Source organism: Pleurodeles waltl, chromosome 4_2, assembly GCF_031143425.1.
Source record: "Pleurodeles waltl isolate 20211129_DDA chromosome 4_2, aPleWal1.hap1.20221129, whole genome shotgun sequence".
In the NCBI taxonomy this organism is placed as follows: Eukaryota; Metazoa; Chordata; class Amphibia; order Caudata; family Salamandridae; genus Pleurodeles; species Pleurodeles waltl.
Window position 1 is genome coordinate 966627250 of NC_090443.1, and position 17858 is coordinate 966645107.

Sequence of the window (17858 nt, forward strand, 5' to 3'; positions counted from 1 at the left end):
CGTCATCATCCTCAGCCAGACACCTTGATTGACTTCACAACTAACACCTGGAGCCTTTGCTGACCCACCAACAGTTAATGCTGCGGACCAAAAACTGAAAACAAACTAAAATTTGGTGCTAAACAGACAGATTTTAAGATGCTGGTAGAACAGACTCAGAGATGATCACGCCAATAGATGAAGATTGTTCCAAAGTGTAGGTGTGTGAAAGAAGAGTCTGACTTCTGGAACCTGTAAAAGAGAGTAGGATATCTCAAGATGTGAGAATGTCTGTAGCGATTACACCTTATTTGGAAAATAAAGATTGTCCTCTCCCCTGACAGGCTTTAAAGACGGCACAGAAGATTTAAAAAAATGCACCTGTCCCTACATAGAAGTGAGTGAAGCCTTGTGATCTGACTTGAGACAGGGTCTTAAGCCAGGCAAGAGCCTGACAGCTGCATTCTGCATGTCTGGAGTCTAGAAAAAATATTAAAACGTTAGAATGGAGTGAGTTCCACTAAAGACAACAAAGTGTCTCAGGCTTATAATGGCTGGTATAAGCCTTCTGCTCCAGCATTCCAATCTTTGTCTTTCTGTTTCTCCCTTTTTAATTTAGAACATTCTACCCTTAGTGGGTGGAACTTTATGATAGCTCTATAGCCCTTCTGCCCTGGCTATACCAGTTGTTAAAGGCCCTCTTCCTGGTTATAGGCCCTTGCCTACAGTTAGAGCTTATAACTCATGTTCAGGGCCGTTAACAACCTTTATAGCTCTCAGCAGTGGGCCATAAGGCTATATAATTTGGAAGAGCCAGGCAGAGTTTGTTCCTGTAGACCAGGTGAGAAGGAATTACAGCCTGAACCACTTTCCATTAGTCATCCCAAGTGAGCTGAGGCTGAATCTTTTTAATGGCACCAAGAATGAAAAAGCAAGTAGCTGTCAGCAAAATCGGCATCCTAAATGGAACCAAGATTGCTAACAGTATCAACTGGAGGGGCAGTGCCGAGCTCAGAGGTCCAGAAGGTGGATCCCCGATGGCACACTGGCCTCACAGGATAAGAGCCATTGTTCTCTTCTTATTCAGTTTTAAAGTATTCTTTGTCATTCAGGCAGAAATTGGCTCCGTGATCACCCTCAACCCGTAGGATGACTTGGATGATGTCATTACAGAATGTGAAACTAAAGACATGGGTAGTGGCCTCAAGAGTTGCCACATAGGAATTAAACAGCACTGGCCTGAAGGATGAGCCCTGAGGAAACCCACAAGACAGACCTAAAGGGAGATTTATTGGTATCAGTGGTCATGGTCAGAGTTCTTTCATGTAGAGATAACGTAACCCATCTAAGGGCCGGGTCTTGGCTAGCTGAAGCATGAAATCGGGACAGTAAAACAGAATATTTGGTTACATCGAAAGGTCCTCAGAGGTCTAAGAAAATCAGAGTAAGGCTACTGCTCTTAAGTAGGACTCGAATAATGTCATCCAGGACAGCAGCAAGAACTGATTCAGTGCTCCAGGACGGATAAAGAGCTACTGCAAGTGCCAGAGATTCCTTAAAGAAAGTAGGCAGTGCTTTATTAAGCGATCTCTGGCCTACCTTGCCCTAGGTGCTGTCATTGAGACTAGAGATGGCCACATACTCCCACATGCCTGCGCTTGCACACATACATGAAAACAGCTGCGTTTGTGCAAGCCCTTCGGGAAGCAAAACACGGTAAGAAGCCTTGTCAGTTCTAGTGTCAAAATTGAGTGGGCGTTGCTACCTTAGGTCACAAAGGGCAGGCTTACTCCCTTTTAATCATTGCCTCTTCCTGGCCATGCCGGCTGGTGCGTTCTGGACCACTGTCGATCCCCAGTATAGGGTGGGCATAGAACTTATGATGGGTAGTGTACCTTTATTTTCTCGCAGATACACCCATGTTGACACCTGGGTTTATCCACTTGGCCTTGATTTGTGCCCTTTTTGATCATCACAGCCACTAAATCATAGAAAAGGAGAGGAAGGCTGCACCCTGGCGGCGAGTGACATCCACAATCCTGAAATCTTACTGCACAGGCCGTATCTGGTGTTTATTTATTTAAGAAGCCACATGTCTCCATTTCTGAGAACTACAGACATACAACACTTGCAGAAACATAAAAGCTACAGTGGAATTCAGAAAATACCACTATTCAGCTTTGAAAAGTGTAAGCAAGGCAGCTAAGAGTGTGCATCATCGGCACTTAGCTTCAGTCTTGATTTACTCTAATTAATAGAAAACGATGGTGGGGAAAGGACAAAGTGTCCCATTTGTGCACCGTACCGCCTAGATACCCTGTAATTATTCAAAGAGGATGGTGGGGGTAGGCCAAAGGGCCTCCTTCCTTTCCACCCATTCCTTACCAATTGTACCACCTAGATACCTTTGTTGACTCTATTTTGGCAGTCACATTGCCCACATGTGCTTACATAACAGCTGCTTTCACCATGTGCTTCTTGCTTAGCCTTGATGCCCAGTGAACACATATAGACCCCCATTACGACATTGGTGGTCCCACCACAGGACCGCCAATGCTGCTGGGAGGATGCCACCGCCATGCCGGTGGTGCCCCCCTCACCCTATTACAGTGATCCAACTGAGCTGACTGGCGGGAACATTGTAATAGAGCTTTCCCGCTGTCAGTCCAAGAGGAACAGTGCTACTGTAGCACAGAGGGGGCCAACCAGCACCCTCAGAATGCACACTGCAAAGCAGAAAGTGTGCATTCCAACCGTGCATGCCATGGCCATGTGCAGTGCAGGGCCCCCTGGAGCCCCCAGCACACCCTTACCGCCAGTCTTTCCATGCCAGTGAGACCGCCATAGAAAGGCTAGGGGTAAGGGGAGTTGTAGTCAGCAAGGTGGTGCTGAGTTCAGCGCCACCCTGGCTGAGTAGAGCTCTGACCACCGTCATGTAGTCAGGAGTCATGTTCCCAGCGGGGACAGTGGTCCACTGGCGGGTCCACCCAACAGGATTGTAATTGGGCGGTCGGACCGCCTGGAGTGCTGCTATCCAACCATCATCACGAGTGTGGCAGTCCAAGGACCACCACAGTCATAATGAGGGCCATAGTCATTTTGGGGAACTTTGTTTTACCACCCAACATTTAATTATTTTATACTTTGCTGTCGTCAAGGCATTTCAGAGCACCTTAAACAGTCATGACCTTTCAAACATAGAAGAGACTCAAAACTCAGCTTGGACTGTGAGAATGTTATGCAATGTATAGAACATTTACATATCTCTAGAGTGCAGTTGAGCAACTAAGCACTATGTTTGTGAGGATCTTTCCATAGAGACTGCATGATTAATGCACAGCTGTAAAGTTACAGTTTACGCCAACACAAGGTCATTTCTTGCAACACATGGTTTGATCTGCTTACATGATACAAGCATTGATGTAGTGTAGTTTTCTTCTTCTTGATCACAATTCTGTGTCATTGAAATAAATGCAAGACACATATGTTTGGCATATATCAAAAAGCACAACATGGGAGCTCATGGAAGTCCAGCCTGAAATGACCCAAGACATATCATGTTAGCATATCGCCTTCCGTGATGACCAGGGTCTGATCACGTCCAGTATTTATCTTCCAGTGATGAACATGAACTTGATACTTCTCCACCAGAAAGTGGGATGTCGGGCTTCAGTTTTCTTGTAGCTGTGAGCCTTCACTGCTCTCACTGCCACAAGGAATTTCTACAGAACATCTTGAGTTTGAGTGAATGGATTCAGTCACTTTCTTACCCAGATTCCAAGGTCTGAACCTTCAGCAAGGGGGGTGAAGTTGAGTACTGTTGCATATACTATTCCTTTGGGCAGCACCATCACATTTGTAGCAAGTTGTCTGACTGCCTTCCGGACATAACCACGATTTCTTGATTGGTTCTGATATGTTTTTAGAAGGATCAAGATCTTACTCAATATGTGTTTAAAAACAATTTGTTCTTCTATGTGCAGATTCTGAAAGAAGCAGCTGTGTACGAAATGCCTCACAATGCCTTCGTGGGCTGAGATTTTGTGGCTATATTCTCACAAGTTAGTAGTGGATTTGAACATCCAACTATTTTCAGATCTCCCACCTTCAATGAGAGATTTACAGCTGATGGTCTGCCTCAGATTCATTGCCAATCATTTTTTAGACAATCAATATCTTAAATTTGCATGTTAAAAATTAATTCTACCATCTTTATGGTGGGTGTGTCTGTTTATTTCCTATAAGTGTCCCATATTCAGGCACAAACGGTTAACTTCAATCGCCCAGAGAGCTGAGGGTTATTAACGATGGAGTAAGAGGCATTAATTCAATGGAACCTTTGGGGGGGCTCTCATACCGTCTTGAGGTCCAATAAGAAAGCCTGTGCAGGTCTTTTCTTGTAATAACCTGATAGTTCCTGATGTGCACATATTCAGTTAAAGTCGGGTAAGCTTCAGCCATTAGTACTTCTTCAGAGCTTCAACCTCTGATAACAGTGAGGTGGGATGGCACTGCTAGGAATCCTCTAGCTACAGCTAAAGGATTGCAAGCAGTACTTCATGTCATGGAAACATCTTGCTGACCTGGAGAAACACATGATACAGAAAAATGAGCAGTCTGGGTAAGAGGTTAATTTTAATGTGTTATCATCTATTTCCTTTACATGCTGAAATTATTTCAAATGTAATCCTCTTATATGCATTTGCCAGGAGTTCCCATCCATGGCTCCTCTTCTCAGTCTTATGCTTTTACAATACTGGTCCACCGATGCATCTCAAATCTGCAGGGCAGGGGGGCAATGTCTCAGACCCTTTTTTTTTCTCCTCTTTGTTCCTTGAACGCCAATTGTATGTTCTCCTTTCTGTGAGAAAAGGACGCATGCCCACTGTTTGGGCCAACCTCAGCTCAATCCGTCCTGGGTACTGAACTAGATCCCACAAGGAACAGACTATCCATTGTACCCTGTGTGCCGGAAAGATAACTTGCCCTCCCACTAGTGCTAGGATTTTGAGCCACCCCAAGAACTTGGTAACCTGCTGAAAAACAATGTTAACATTTGCAGTTCTCTGCATGGGGATGGATTATTCAAAGCTTGCTTCCCAACCATCGCGGCTGTCTGCTGTGCTCCAGGATGATGGCCGATTAGCATAGCAGTAACACCCAACAGAGAGGGTGAGCGGTGCTCAACGCAGAGCAGAACATATGTTTTAAATTATAACTTGTACACAAGAAGTTAAGGTGCTAAGCATGTGCTCATGAGGCATTTTTAATTAGGATGATTTACACCGAATTGTCTCTGGGAATGAAAATGGTGTTTTGCATCCTAATAAAATATGATAATTAACACCCGTTTTAATAAATTACTGTTACTTTAACCTGTTTTGGGAATGGTGTATCTGTTTTATTAGCGGGGTGTCTACCTCCTTTCCCGCCCTTCCAGCTTCTCAGAGTATGGACGCTGGGGTGCAGGAATCACGTAGCTTTAGCAGTTTTGACCCCCAATATCTGTTAAAAGAGAGCACTATACACCTGGACGACATCACAGGACTGTAGAAGAAGAGTAAACCTGTAGGTTATTGTGTATTAGCCTTTTATTCATGGGGCCTCCTTGGTTATCATCCCTAAACTTTCGGGTGGCACACGGCTATATGGCTCCTCATGTCTGAAACATCGAGGTCAAACCTTATTGTAGTGTAGTGTCTCTTAGATTGTGTTATGTTATGTTGATTTGTATAGTGCACCAATCACCTGGGAGGGTATCCAGGCGCTTTGTATCTAAACCCTAGTATGATACAGAGCCATGTTCATATATCTTAACCCTACTATGCTACAGAGCATCATTCCTAAATCCTACTATGGTACAGGGCCACGTGAATCATTGTACCTAAACGCCTCCTCTAGGACATGCCTCCATGAATCATTGTATCTAAACACCATGCATCATGGTATCCAAGGCCTACTGTGGTGCAAGGCTCCTTGGATCTTGTATACTAATCCTGCAGTGTTACAGGGCCCTATGGGTCATTGTACCTAAACTCCCCCTCTAGTACATGCCCCCACAGATCACCGTATCTAAACAGCATATATTATTCTATTTAAACCCTACTTTGTATCTTTCATACAAATCCTGCTGTGGTACAGGGCCCGTGCGTCATTGTACCTAAACGCCCCCTCGACTACATGCCCCACAGACCACCATATTTAATTACCAAGTATTATGGCATCTAAGCCCTAATGTGGTACAAGGTTCCTTGGATTTTGTATACAAATCCTACAGTGTTAGGGCCCTATCTGTTATTGTATCTAAACTCCCTCTCTAGTACATCCTACCAGGGATCACTGTATCTAAACACCTTGTATCATGATATCTAAAACATAATGTAGCTGTGAAGTCTCCTTTGATTCTGTATGCAAATCTTATAGTGTTACTGGCCCATATTAGTAATTGTATCTAAATTCCCCTTCAGTGCGTGGGTATCTAAACCCTGCTGAAGTTGCAGGGCCTGATTCTATCCTATCTACAACCTGCTGTGGGAAAGGGCCCAGGGGATCATTGTATTCAAACCTTACTATAGCTCTGAGTGACACGCATCCTCATGTACAAATCCACTGTGACATTGGGCCCCACTGGTCCAGCTGTCCAACCCTACTGTGGTATTGCACCCGATGGATCATCACATCTAAGCCCTTCTATTCTATATCACACAATAGATCATCCTGTCTAAACCATTCTGTTCAGTAGCACCCGAGGGATCATAATTTCTAAATCCTTATGTTCTACTACTTCTGATGGATCATCATATCTAAATCATACTGCTCTATAGCACCTGATGGATCATCATATCTAAATCCTCCTGCACTATAGCACCTGAAGGATCATCATATCTAAATCCTACTGTTGTATAGCACCTGAAGGATCATCTTATCTAAATTCTGCTGTTGTATAGCACCTGATGGATCATCATATCAAAACATTACTGGTTCAGGGCCCCATGGACCATTATATCCAAACCCTACAATAAGCTCAAAGTGCCATGCATCCTCATCTGTGACACAGGATCCAAAGTGTCCTGCTGTCCAAACCCCGCTGTGCTATACTCCCAGATGGATCATAATATCTAACCCTGTGTTGTAGCACCAGATAAATCTAAACCCTAGTGTGGTAGATGACCCCCTGGATCCTTTAATCTACACTGTACTTGGTTATCACTCCGTGGATGATTGTATCTAAGCTTTAATGTAGTATAAGGTCCGGCCTTTCAGAGTGACTGCCCTTTTCCGATTTCCAAATAGATTACTTTGCTGTGGCCTAGCAGAGCAGAGGTGACCCTCGTAGTTGCCCCATGAGGAATGAGATACTCCGCCAGGCTCTCGAAGCGTTTGCGAGCCATCCACGCGTTGGATCACTTGAAAGTCCAGCATAGCAATAGCCCGGTATCTAGACAAAGTCAAACTCTGCCTTTAGGCCTTGGCTCTCACCGCCTCTCTGCGGACGTTCACTTTTTCATATCCGAGACTCAATCATGCTCAATAATTTCCTATTTAGCCACTTCTGTATAGGAGGCAGCGATAACACGAGCGCGTTGCCCTTGGGGGTAAAACACCTTCTCCATCCCTTCTGATTTCATAACACTAGGCCATCTGCCAATTCAAGGCAGATTACAGCCGGCTAAATTCAATTTCTCCTTGCCGCGGCCCCACGCCGGGGCCCTGCGTGCCTCTTGAATAAGCGAACATGACAGCGGCAGGTTTTTTGTCACATGTCCTGTCTTCGGGCTTCAGAAGGGAACAGCCTCATACAATCAATGTCTGGATGCCCCCTACATTGGCGCGCTTGGGTCCGGAGAGCATGCATGCTTGTCAGGGTGCTCAGACCTGGGCCCTAAAGACTTGGAAGCCTAGATCCTATTTGATAGGTCTTGTTCCATTGTCAGCATCTGTTTAGCCAGGCGTTTTTAATACTTCTGGCTCCCGATCCCTCATCCTCAGCTTGGGGTGTGGGCCTGCATACAAATGCAGTTATTAAGCACAATCCCGCGCCCACCCATCCATCCATCACCTTCCCATGGGCTAGCGAGGTGTCGCCATGCCCGTGCAATGTTCCTACAAGTGCAGGCCATCACCAGACACATATTTCAGGATGTGGGACCGCCGCAGGTGCCGCATGGCGAGTGACAAATCGAATCACGGCCAAATCATTTATTTCCTAATTCGGTTTGCTGCGTGTTAGCCCGGGAATCTACATGAGAAAGATTACTTTAATAAGCCGAAAAATTACGCTGCCGTCCGGTTTGGGATGTTGGACTTTAATATGCAGTTGTTTCAAATATATGTAGGGCTTTTAGAAGGCGGAAAGGGGGAGGCCTTATTAAATCTGTAGCATCTGCGAGGCCCGGGGGATGTGTGTGTACATTACATTTCAGAGAGTTTGACAGAATAGTGGGCAAATTAACAAATTCTTTTTCACATCAATCGTCATTGGCGGCAGAGTTTCTGCCTGACGCAGGGAGACAGAAAAGATGCAATTATACAGATGTTTCCTTTTCCTATCAATTTTGTTTAGTGTGTGTTTTTTGTTTAATAGATGTCTCGGTTCTGCCCACAGTGCTCTGTCCGAGGTGACTGGGCGCCCTACAATTTGCATAGCAAGTTCTGTAATGTAGACCAGACTGCTTGGTATGAACTTTAGAGACATCAGACAACGAGGTAATAATTCTGCCCCCCATGGTCTCACTTGAAATGAAGAGTACCTAAATAACTATTTCGTAAAATGCTGAATACAAATAAATCCATAATCACTTTCATCAGGGCCTTCTACTTAATTACTTACCGTAAAGAATGCATCCTTGAAAATAAAATGCCTTTTAGGTCCGCCCTCTAGACAGCCCCTGTAATAAAAAAAAATACATCTACACCTGAAACATTTACACACACACACACATATGTGCTCATTTTATTTGTATTTTTTATTGCAAGCAAACGAATCCTGGAGAAATAAACAAGCTACTGCGTAAATGTGGGGGCCATGTGTTTAAAATAAAAATACATAGAATTCTAATTGAACAGCAGGAAGATATACTTACAACTATAGAAATCCTTTTCAGTTTTAAAGCACAGCACACGAAAATATAATTGTTATTGGAGAAAAGGTTGGGTGCTATCGGTACTAAACACACAAGAGTAAATAAAACAATAAAATAAAAATGGACAAAGAACACTAAGAAATGTGCGTATTTGACGGGCAAAGTGGTATCATTCACAGTACAAGAGAACCGGTGGCTGCAGTAGCCGGTCCATTTCCCCATGCTTTGGTGACTGACAGCTGAACAGACCAATGGATGAAGAGGATGAAGAGGCGTGATGTATATATCAGAAAGAAAGCACAGTGAAAATAATTTTTATTAAAACAAAAACGGGGCTTTAGAATACCATTAATATAAAACAATAAATATGAAAATATGAATGGGCTATCCAGGCCCCGATAGCTTGTTTGTTAATGTATTTATTTTTTTATGCAGTTATCAGCACACACGTTACCCAACAGCGTTAGAGCGCTCTGCATACAAAGTGCAAGGTACAAATAAATATGCTATGCAAGCTTTACATAAAATTGCTGAGTTAAATGCAAACATATATGATAGCTAAAAAGCAATTGAGACAGCCAAAAATGAGGGTGAAAACAATGAGTAACTTGAGCGAGTCAGCCAACCACATCCAAGACAAGACGAGCTAAACACAGTCTCATTAAATGAGAAACAATATTGGAAAAGTTAAGGGATAGCATGTACGACATGACACAGTGCATCGCGTTGGCCAGCCTGAATTCCTCAGTAGTCTCAGGAGAGGTAAGGGGCAAAGGCTGTTAATGTAAGATAAATTAGACAGGTAACAAAGATCCACCGGTGTGGAGTAAGGGAGTCATCTGTCATAAGACAGAAGACCTTACACTGATAGGGCATGTGAGAAGGGATGGTACACGACATCAGAGAGCACTAGAGAGTTTTTCGAAGTGCCTCGTGTATGGAGCCCAGGAAAAAGCCAGCCAAGGAGTAATCAGGTGAAAAGGGGCTGGAATTAAAAACATCTATGGAAGAGAAGAGCTTTCATTTCAGCCTGGAAAGTAGTCTGCAAAGTGGTGGTTTATACGTCTACGGTCAGAAAGTATAAACCCTCTTTTTATACTCTTTTTATATTTTCTGACCCCAGACATATGCTTTTAATTCCGGCCCTTGTGTCTGTTATGGCTGTGGACATTTTTGGGTGTGTGAATATTGGGGATAAAATAAGATCGGTTTTGGCTGTGTCAATGTTTGTGGGCATCTGGCAATGTCAGCTGACACTATGAAAGAGTCAAGAGTCTTTTGGGGCTGTGTGCTAATGTTGAGGCTTTGTGAGACTCATGTAGGGGTGTATGTCTGTTAGTGTTATGAGGTAATATTTTCGGACATATTGTATTTTGTGGGCTGTGTGAGTGACTTGTATAGCTGTGTGAGGTTATCAAGATCTTACAAAGGTCTGTTGGGGCTTTGTGAGGATTTATCAAATTATATATGTGCCTTGCTGTTAGGGTTCTCTGGGGATCTGCAGGGAACACTGGAATGGTTTTAGTGGCTATGTAACAGTCTGTTTGGAGTTGTTTAGGATGTGTTTGCAGGTGTGCTGTTGTGGTTTGTTGGCAGTTCCATGGCTGTCTTTTGATGGGCTGCCTGAAAATATCTTTAATGACATAAGGTGAGCTCTTGAGCCCTCTGGAGAGATTTATGACATTCTTTTAGGCTAAGTGATCATCTGCTGGAGCCGTATGAAGCTGTGCTTGGGCGTTCGAACAGCATGTTGGTGGGCTTGTGAGAGTCAGGTAGGACTAAGCAAATAGCTGTTCAGAGCCTTGTGCAGCTATATCATGGACTATCGGACAGTGTTCCAAGGTGCTCTTGTTAGCTGTCTGAGAGTCTGTTGTGAGCTATGCGAGGGTCGGTTGGAGGCTTTGAAAGGGCCCATTTAGATCTATTTGTGGGCATATGTTGTTTGTTACCCAACGACCTCTCATGGGCTAATCTTTTGGGGGCTATGTGAGTACCTTTATGCGGCTGAGATCAAGTTTTTTGGCGAGATGTGAAATTTTTAGGAGCCAGATGGCTCTATGTTGGGGCAAAGAGACCTTCTGTTGAGGATTATGCCTTGTTGTGGTTTGGGCTATTTCGGGGTCTATGTAATACATTGCTTGTGGCAGCCTTGTAAGTGTAATGCAACCAATTATGTGTGAGTACTAATAGCAAACAGTCAAACTTGAGAAGTTAACGACGTTTTGGAAACAGTTTAAAGGTCATCATTCTCTGTCTGTCACATCACAGTAGTCATTGGAACACAGCATTGCTCATCCACGGCATAACTTAGGGTATTGGTAACAGACAATACCCCAAAGCCTCCCTGTCTTCTTTCACTTTTGGGGTACTAGTAAGTCTGTTCATTTTTACAAAACACACAGCACAAATGCATCCCCCAGAGCACATACATACATACATACATACATACGTACCTACTTAAACGTGAGAGAAATTAGTTTATTGATTTGATGCTTTTGAATTGTGTGGATAATAGCACCAGATAGAAAAATAATGAACTAATTTGACACATTGTGACTAGATTTTTAACTGTTTGTCAATTATTTTTTTAACTTTTCTTCTCCGTTTTACCCCTTATAATATTGTGTTACCTTGGTCACTCTATTGTGGTGCTTCGTTTTTGGAGGAGACATCTACTCTCCCTTCTTCAGGGGCTTAGCAAGGCTTTCATTGTTGATCTGCAATATGTTGGGTAAAATATCCTAACCATGTGGATTCGGGGTATTGTTAGTCACTGTTGAGTTGTGTGGCATGCAATATTCTTGACCATATGTATATTGCTGACTGACTGTCTATGATATATAGTTACATAACACCCTTATTCCTCCTCAATGGATTAATATCAGATTGGTACAATTTATAAGTGGTATTATTTCTGCATGCTTCTTATTTCAGAAAGCATAATGGAAATCGTACACATTAATAACATTTTATTTTCCTTTCTATAAACATTTTGGTAGCTGTAAAAACATATTTTTTACTGTTTTGGAGAATTACTATAAAATTACCATTCTTTGAAAGGTTTTCCTGAAACTTCTGCAGTAAATGTATGGCAATTTCTAAATTTACAGAAACGCCCATGGAATGAAATCCCTTTGTTTGTGAAAATGTTGTTTCATTTCAATAACAATTTAGAAATTCTGCTGAAAAGCACATGAATCGGGACCACTTTTTTCTTCAAATGTCAATGCAATTGCCAATGGAAGTTTACATAGAAAGTTGCATGGGAATGACTTGGGAAATGTCTGTATAATCTGAAATGACCATATTCTGTATATAATTTGTAGGAATTGAAACACGTTTTAGACCATTCTACTGAAATTTACATCGTATTTATTGTAAAACATTAAACAGAACTCTTGTTGAAATGGTTCTACTGGATGTTCTTGGCAATTCTCTAGAATATTCCCTAAGAAATGGGCTTCCAAGCCTTGAAATGTTCTTCATGACTTCTAATTTCCTTAAATTATGGGCGAATTTCCGAGACATTTAGAGTGAAAGTGAAAAATGAATTTTACTTCTATGGTCATATTCATATTCACAGAAAGCAGAATTTAAAATCCCCAACAACTTAAAAAAACATGCTCAATACTTCAGATCTCATTTATTAGAAAATGTCCCCTTATAACATTCTCTACTTGTCATACGTATTTTCGATTACTTAAATTGCATCGTTCTTCGATATTTTTCTGAGATCATTGTAAAGAATAAAATATTCCTAATATATACAGAGTGAGGTTATTGGAATGTCACATCTTAATTTTGTGACCTTATCGAAGCCTTTGGGATATCATTGGTGCTGCTATATGTGCACAGAACTCATCAGTGAGTTGGAATGCCACCAACATGTTTCTTTGGATATACTTCATCCCAAATATTGCAGATCAGCAGGGAGGGCACTGGTGTCACTACGCCAGCAAAATAGCTGACATAAGTGACATAACCGAAAATACAAATCTAGATATCATAAGGTAGTGACATAGGTATCTCCTTTCATGTAGTCTGTCCCTTTTGTTTAGACACCGAATCAGCTCCAGAGCATGTTCACAGTAAGGATGGTGAGTGGTAAATGTGTCATACTCCTACAGCAGTTGAAGGATGTCGAACAGGAATGGGTGAGGGAAGTACAGGGTACAGTCCTTCAACAGGAAACCCTCAGGTATAAACTGACTCCTTCTTTTCTGTCCCCTTCTCTGTTGGCAGTAAGAATTCCATGCTGAAGGAGGTGATGATGCCCAGCACGCCCAAGGTAAGGAGCGACTGTACCACAGCACATCATACACACATGCACATGTGCTGATACACGCCCCACAGACAAACAAACACTTGGGCACTCACACATGCGTGTATGTACACATATACAACTCACACACAAGCTCATTCACGCAGACATGTGTACACACAGAAGCATGTCCATCTCGGACACACACCTATTCTCCTGCGCTCAGATACACAGACTCACCAGTGCCCTCACAGAAAATGAGTAGACAAGCATGCTTAGGACAACCACATGAGGCAAGACAGACACAAGTACACAGACCTACATGCAAAGCCATGCCTACTCACATGCAGGGACAAATACTTTGATGCAGACACACAGAGAACAACAGGCAACCCCACACAAATGTCCCGATGCCACACATACAACTACACAAAAGTACATATGCACATTTGTACACATGGAGAACATGCCCTCAAACTCATAGTCTGAAGCACCCACACATGAACACAAGCACACATATGCTTCTATGCACACACTCCTAAGAGGCATACACACTGCCATCTTCACGTTAACACAGGGGCAACTTGCCCCTTAAGAATCACTTCTGAACCACTGCAGTATCATGTTCACCTCGCTCCCACTACTGCTCTTTCACTGTCCTGACACTACTGATACTTACAGAACAAAGCCCAGTGATTCGGAGGGAGATGAACAGTGGCCCTAGCTCACCTGGGCCTGTGCAGGAGTGTTTAGACAGACTATCAGATACAGAAATATTTTGGGACAAAATATTGTGTCAAGCATATTGAGGACAACAATATTGTGAAGGTAAATTTATATAGGTAAGCACATTTTTGCTATATCCAACTCCATGTATATGTACCTTGATGATGTGTTTCTCTTCAAAATACGTAGATGTGGAGTTAAGAATAGTAAATCTATACTTACTTATTTGCACATACCTTCTCTATTTTGGGCCTTGACATTTTGGCATATTATGCCTACACTATATTTCTGGTTCCGATATTCTGTCAGTGATCCAGTGTTGGGGGCCACTGTGAAGGAAATGCACACAGACTTCTCCTGAACCAGTGGCGGCTGGTAAATTTAGGAGGCGGGGCGGGGAGGGACACAGGCACACATGCACACACACTCATTCATTCACACATGCGTGCACACACATCCATTCAAAACACTCATTATCAAATATTCAAGCAACATATGCATGCACCAAACATTCATTTGAAAAAAACACACACACTTACCTTCAGCTCTGCCTCGGAGGTCCCAGGAGCGTTGGGACTGCTGCCTTCCCTCACTGGCTAACCTGAGGTCAGCCAATAAGGAAAGGCAACAGTTTCAACTCTTCACAGAGTGGGATGAGGTCAGTGAGACTGCTGAGCCCACCCCACTCTTTGACAAGGTGTTACTGATTGACATTCGGCCCTGGACGCTTCAGGGCTTAGAACTGAAGCGCCCAGGTCTGAAGCAATTGGGGACATTCCCTCTTGTCATGAGGGGGGGAAGGGCCTCAAGGCACCTTTGCTAGGCTGAAGAGGTCACGCCCACAGGGATGTAACTTCTTCAGCCCAGCAAAGTTCTGCTCAGGCAGCCGGTAGCCTGCACAAATAGCACATGTCTGGCTCCTGGCTGCTGACTTGAAAATGAAGAGTGTCGTTCAGGCTGACCTTTGCTCAGCCTGACAAACACACTTCTTTAGGGGCAAAAGGTGGGGGGTGGTCCCTCAGCCCCAAAGGACAGGCCGTGGCTGTCCTGAAATACCCGAAGTCCAAGAGGTTTTATATACAAAGACTTCCAGCTCGTTAGAACAAGAGGGGTGCAACTCAGTGTGATCAGGATAGGTATGTTCTACTGAATATGGTGCTGAATTCATGGTAACCAGCCGTCTCCCCTTCCTCTGGGTGTCCATATAGGGTATTCCTTCTAGTCTGAAAGAATGCGAGGAAAGGCTAGTGGCACAGGTAATCACTTTGTGTGTAAGTGGCACCTTTACGTTGTCTTCGTGATTTAGGGTATGGATATCTATCTCAGAAGAACATGAAACTGGATACAAACCAAAGACTTGGTCAGGTAGCTGCCATTTCAACTGACTGAGCAGAATAAAATACCTAAGACCCAATTATAGCAACACCATCTAGAAATGTTTATGGTAGGAAAATCAGTGTGGTGCAAAAGCACGCAGCCGGTTATTGCAGAGAAAGAATGTTCCCTGGAAGCAGAGTCCTGAGCCTATCTACCCATTCAGGACAGCCCAATGCTATGCATTAAGACTGTGTTTGTGGGTGGTGCCACCCTACTGCCATGCCAACCTCTCTCCTGTGGCAGGGACAAAGCCCCTCTGTCTAAGTTCCAATGGTGGCAAGCAGCCTTGTAACCATGGTCAAGGCAGGCCTCTTTTAGACCCCAGACATTGCAGAAATCACCATTCAGCGCCCTTAGCAAGACACTGTCATCTCAGAACCTGACCTCTACAACCATAGGAGCTCATGATCACGGAAGCCAACACTTGTCTGTGAGGCCCGCAATAGGTACTTCTATTTGAGGGGCATACCCGCTCATTAACTGTGTGGGTAATAACTTGTTTCCTGATGCTCAACCGCTAACATCAAGAATAGGAGCCTTACCCTCGAATGTTCAAGGGCCAGAGAGGGACTCGCGGTGTCTCGGGGGTGCAGAAAGCAGAGACTTCGTGGGTCCGGTACATGAGATTTCTGAGCCTATTCCATAAGAGCAAGACTGGAAGGCGTCCTCCGGCTTCCTCTCAAAGACACAACAATCAAGTGATAGACTTTGCCTCTTTCACTTGGGTGGAGGAAGGCGACAGCCACTCGAAGTTAGGCACCTTTCATCAGAGACGGCAAGCTTCGAAGTAAGGGTTTCATGGAAGGGCTAGCAAAGGAGACAGCTTCGGTGTTATAAGAAGACTTTCCAGTGCTTCAGAATATGAGCTCCTTGGAAGTCGAGGCCGGGGCTCATCTTAGTTGCCTGCAGCGCAAATCCCAGTAGATTGAAATCCTCTCCCCCTAGAGGATCCTTTCAGGACGAGTGTGTGCACTGCACATTATGAAAGACTGGCACCGTGTGGCCAGTGCTTGCATCTCGGTGTGTTGAAGAAGCGCTCCAGCCCGCCGATAGCAGTGTCGCCCCCACGCAGCGGCCTCTTCACAAGAGGCCATCCAGGGCCCTCGAGCTGGTGAGAGGCCTCGTCAAGTCACTGGGCAAATCCTGGCGTACAGTCGACTAGGCAGGGTCAACTCAGCCTTCCGTCCTTGTACGGTTGGTAAACTGGGCAGTATTCACTTGAAGAATGATAACACAGATTATTGAAGCGCCAAGAAACAATTGAATATGATTTGGGCAAAGTGTTGGGTTCACGGTGATACCCTACCCATGCCCTGTTTACGCATCTGGTTTAATGCGCTTTTACGCGCCACTATTGTCCTCTTAACTCCCCGGCAGTATTGCCACAAACAGGCCCCCATTAGCGCAGGTTTCCACCCCTCCCTGGTCACCGCGCCTTGAAGTCTCATCACATGAAATCCATTCCAGGAGTCTTTAGCTCGGTCGTGGACAGAACGGACCACAGAAGTAACACTCCCCCAACCCGCCCCTCCACCCAGCCCCTTCGCCAAGTCCCCGCTGGAGGGCCGGTATCACTCACTGCTTTCAGGTTACAGTTCTGCCATGATAACAGCTATTAGGCAGTCGTCGACTGCTCCCCGCCGCGCAGGCAGAAAGCACGTCAAGGCATCACCTCGACGCCCCGCGATAAGTACCTATTTAGACAGCAGAGTTAAAGCCGCACATGTCAGCCAGGAAACACTTTTGGCTGCGATAAAGAGGGGCTGTAGATATATATAAAAGCCGAGTTATTTGTTCTGCTGTCAGCGGCGTGATGGATTGTTTAAAGAGATCGGCTCTGGTGTGTGGCTGAGATCCTGACTCTAGGTGGAAGCTGTAGTCTGGGGCTGGCCGTTCTCAGCGGACTGGGCTTCAGAACTTATGGCAACGCCTGCTGTGGGTTTGCTATTCTGCCCCTTAACGTATTGCCTTCACTTTAGACTATGTATGTCTACTCTCGGGTAATGTGTCTGTAACTGCGATATCAGTTTGTGTCAAACTACCGAGGAGTTGTGACATATGAGAAGATGAAGAACCGCAGTGTCTGATACCAGAGAATACCAGGCAGAGTCTGGCGTCACTGACTGCTGAGCTGTAGTCCAAGTATGACGTCAAAGGGGACGAGGCTGCAGTCATAGTGCGACAGGCCATGCGCAACATGATGGAATGCCAGGTGACAGATCCAGTATGACATCACAGAGGACGGGGCTATAGGCCATGTATGACACCACAGAGGACGGGGATATAGGCCAAGTATGACATCTCAGACGACGGAACTATAGGCCAAGTATGACATCACAGAAGATGAGGCTGCAGTCATAGTGTGACAGGCAGTGTGCAAAATGACGGAATGCCAGGTGACAGGACAAGTATGACATCACACAGGGTGAGGC

At 44.4% G+C, this 17858-nt stretch overlaps 1 protein-coding gene across 5 annotated transcripts in view; it reads left to right on the forward strand.

The window, feature by feature from the left end:
• The window catches only part of RNF220 (ring finger protein 220), a 539236-nt gene that overhangs the window by 370901 nt on the left and 150477 nt on the right, over window positions 1–17858 (forward strand). For all 5 annotated transcript variants that reach the window (XM_069232799.1, XM_069232801.1, XM_069232802.1 and 2 more), the window contains one exon: window positions 13305–13350. In XM_069232799.1, the coding sequence (XP_069088900.1) occupies window positions 13305–13350 (46 nt within the window). The remainder of the gene's footprint in view (window positions 1–13304; window positions 13351–17858) is intronic.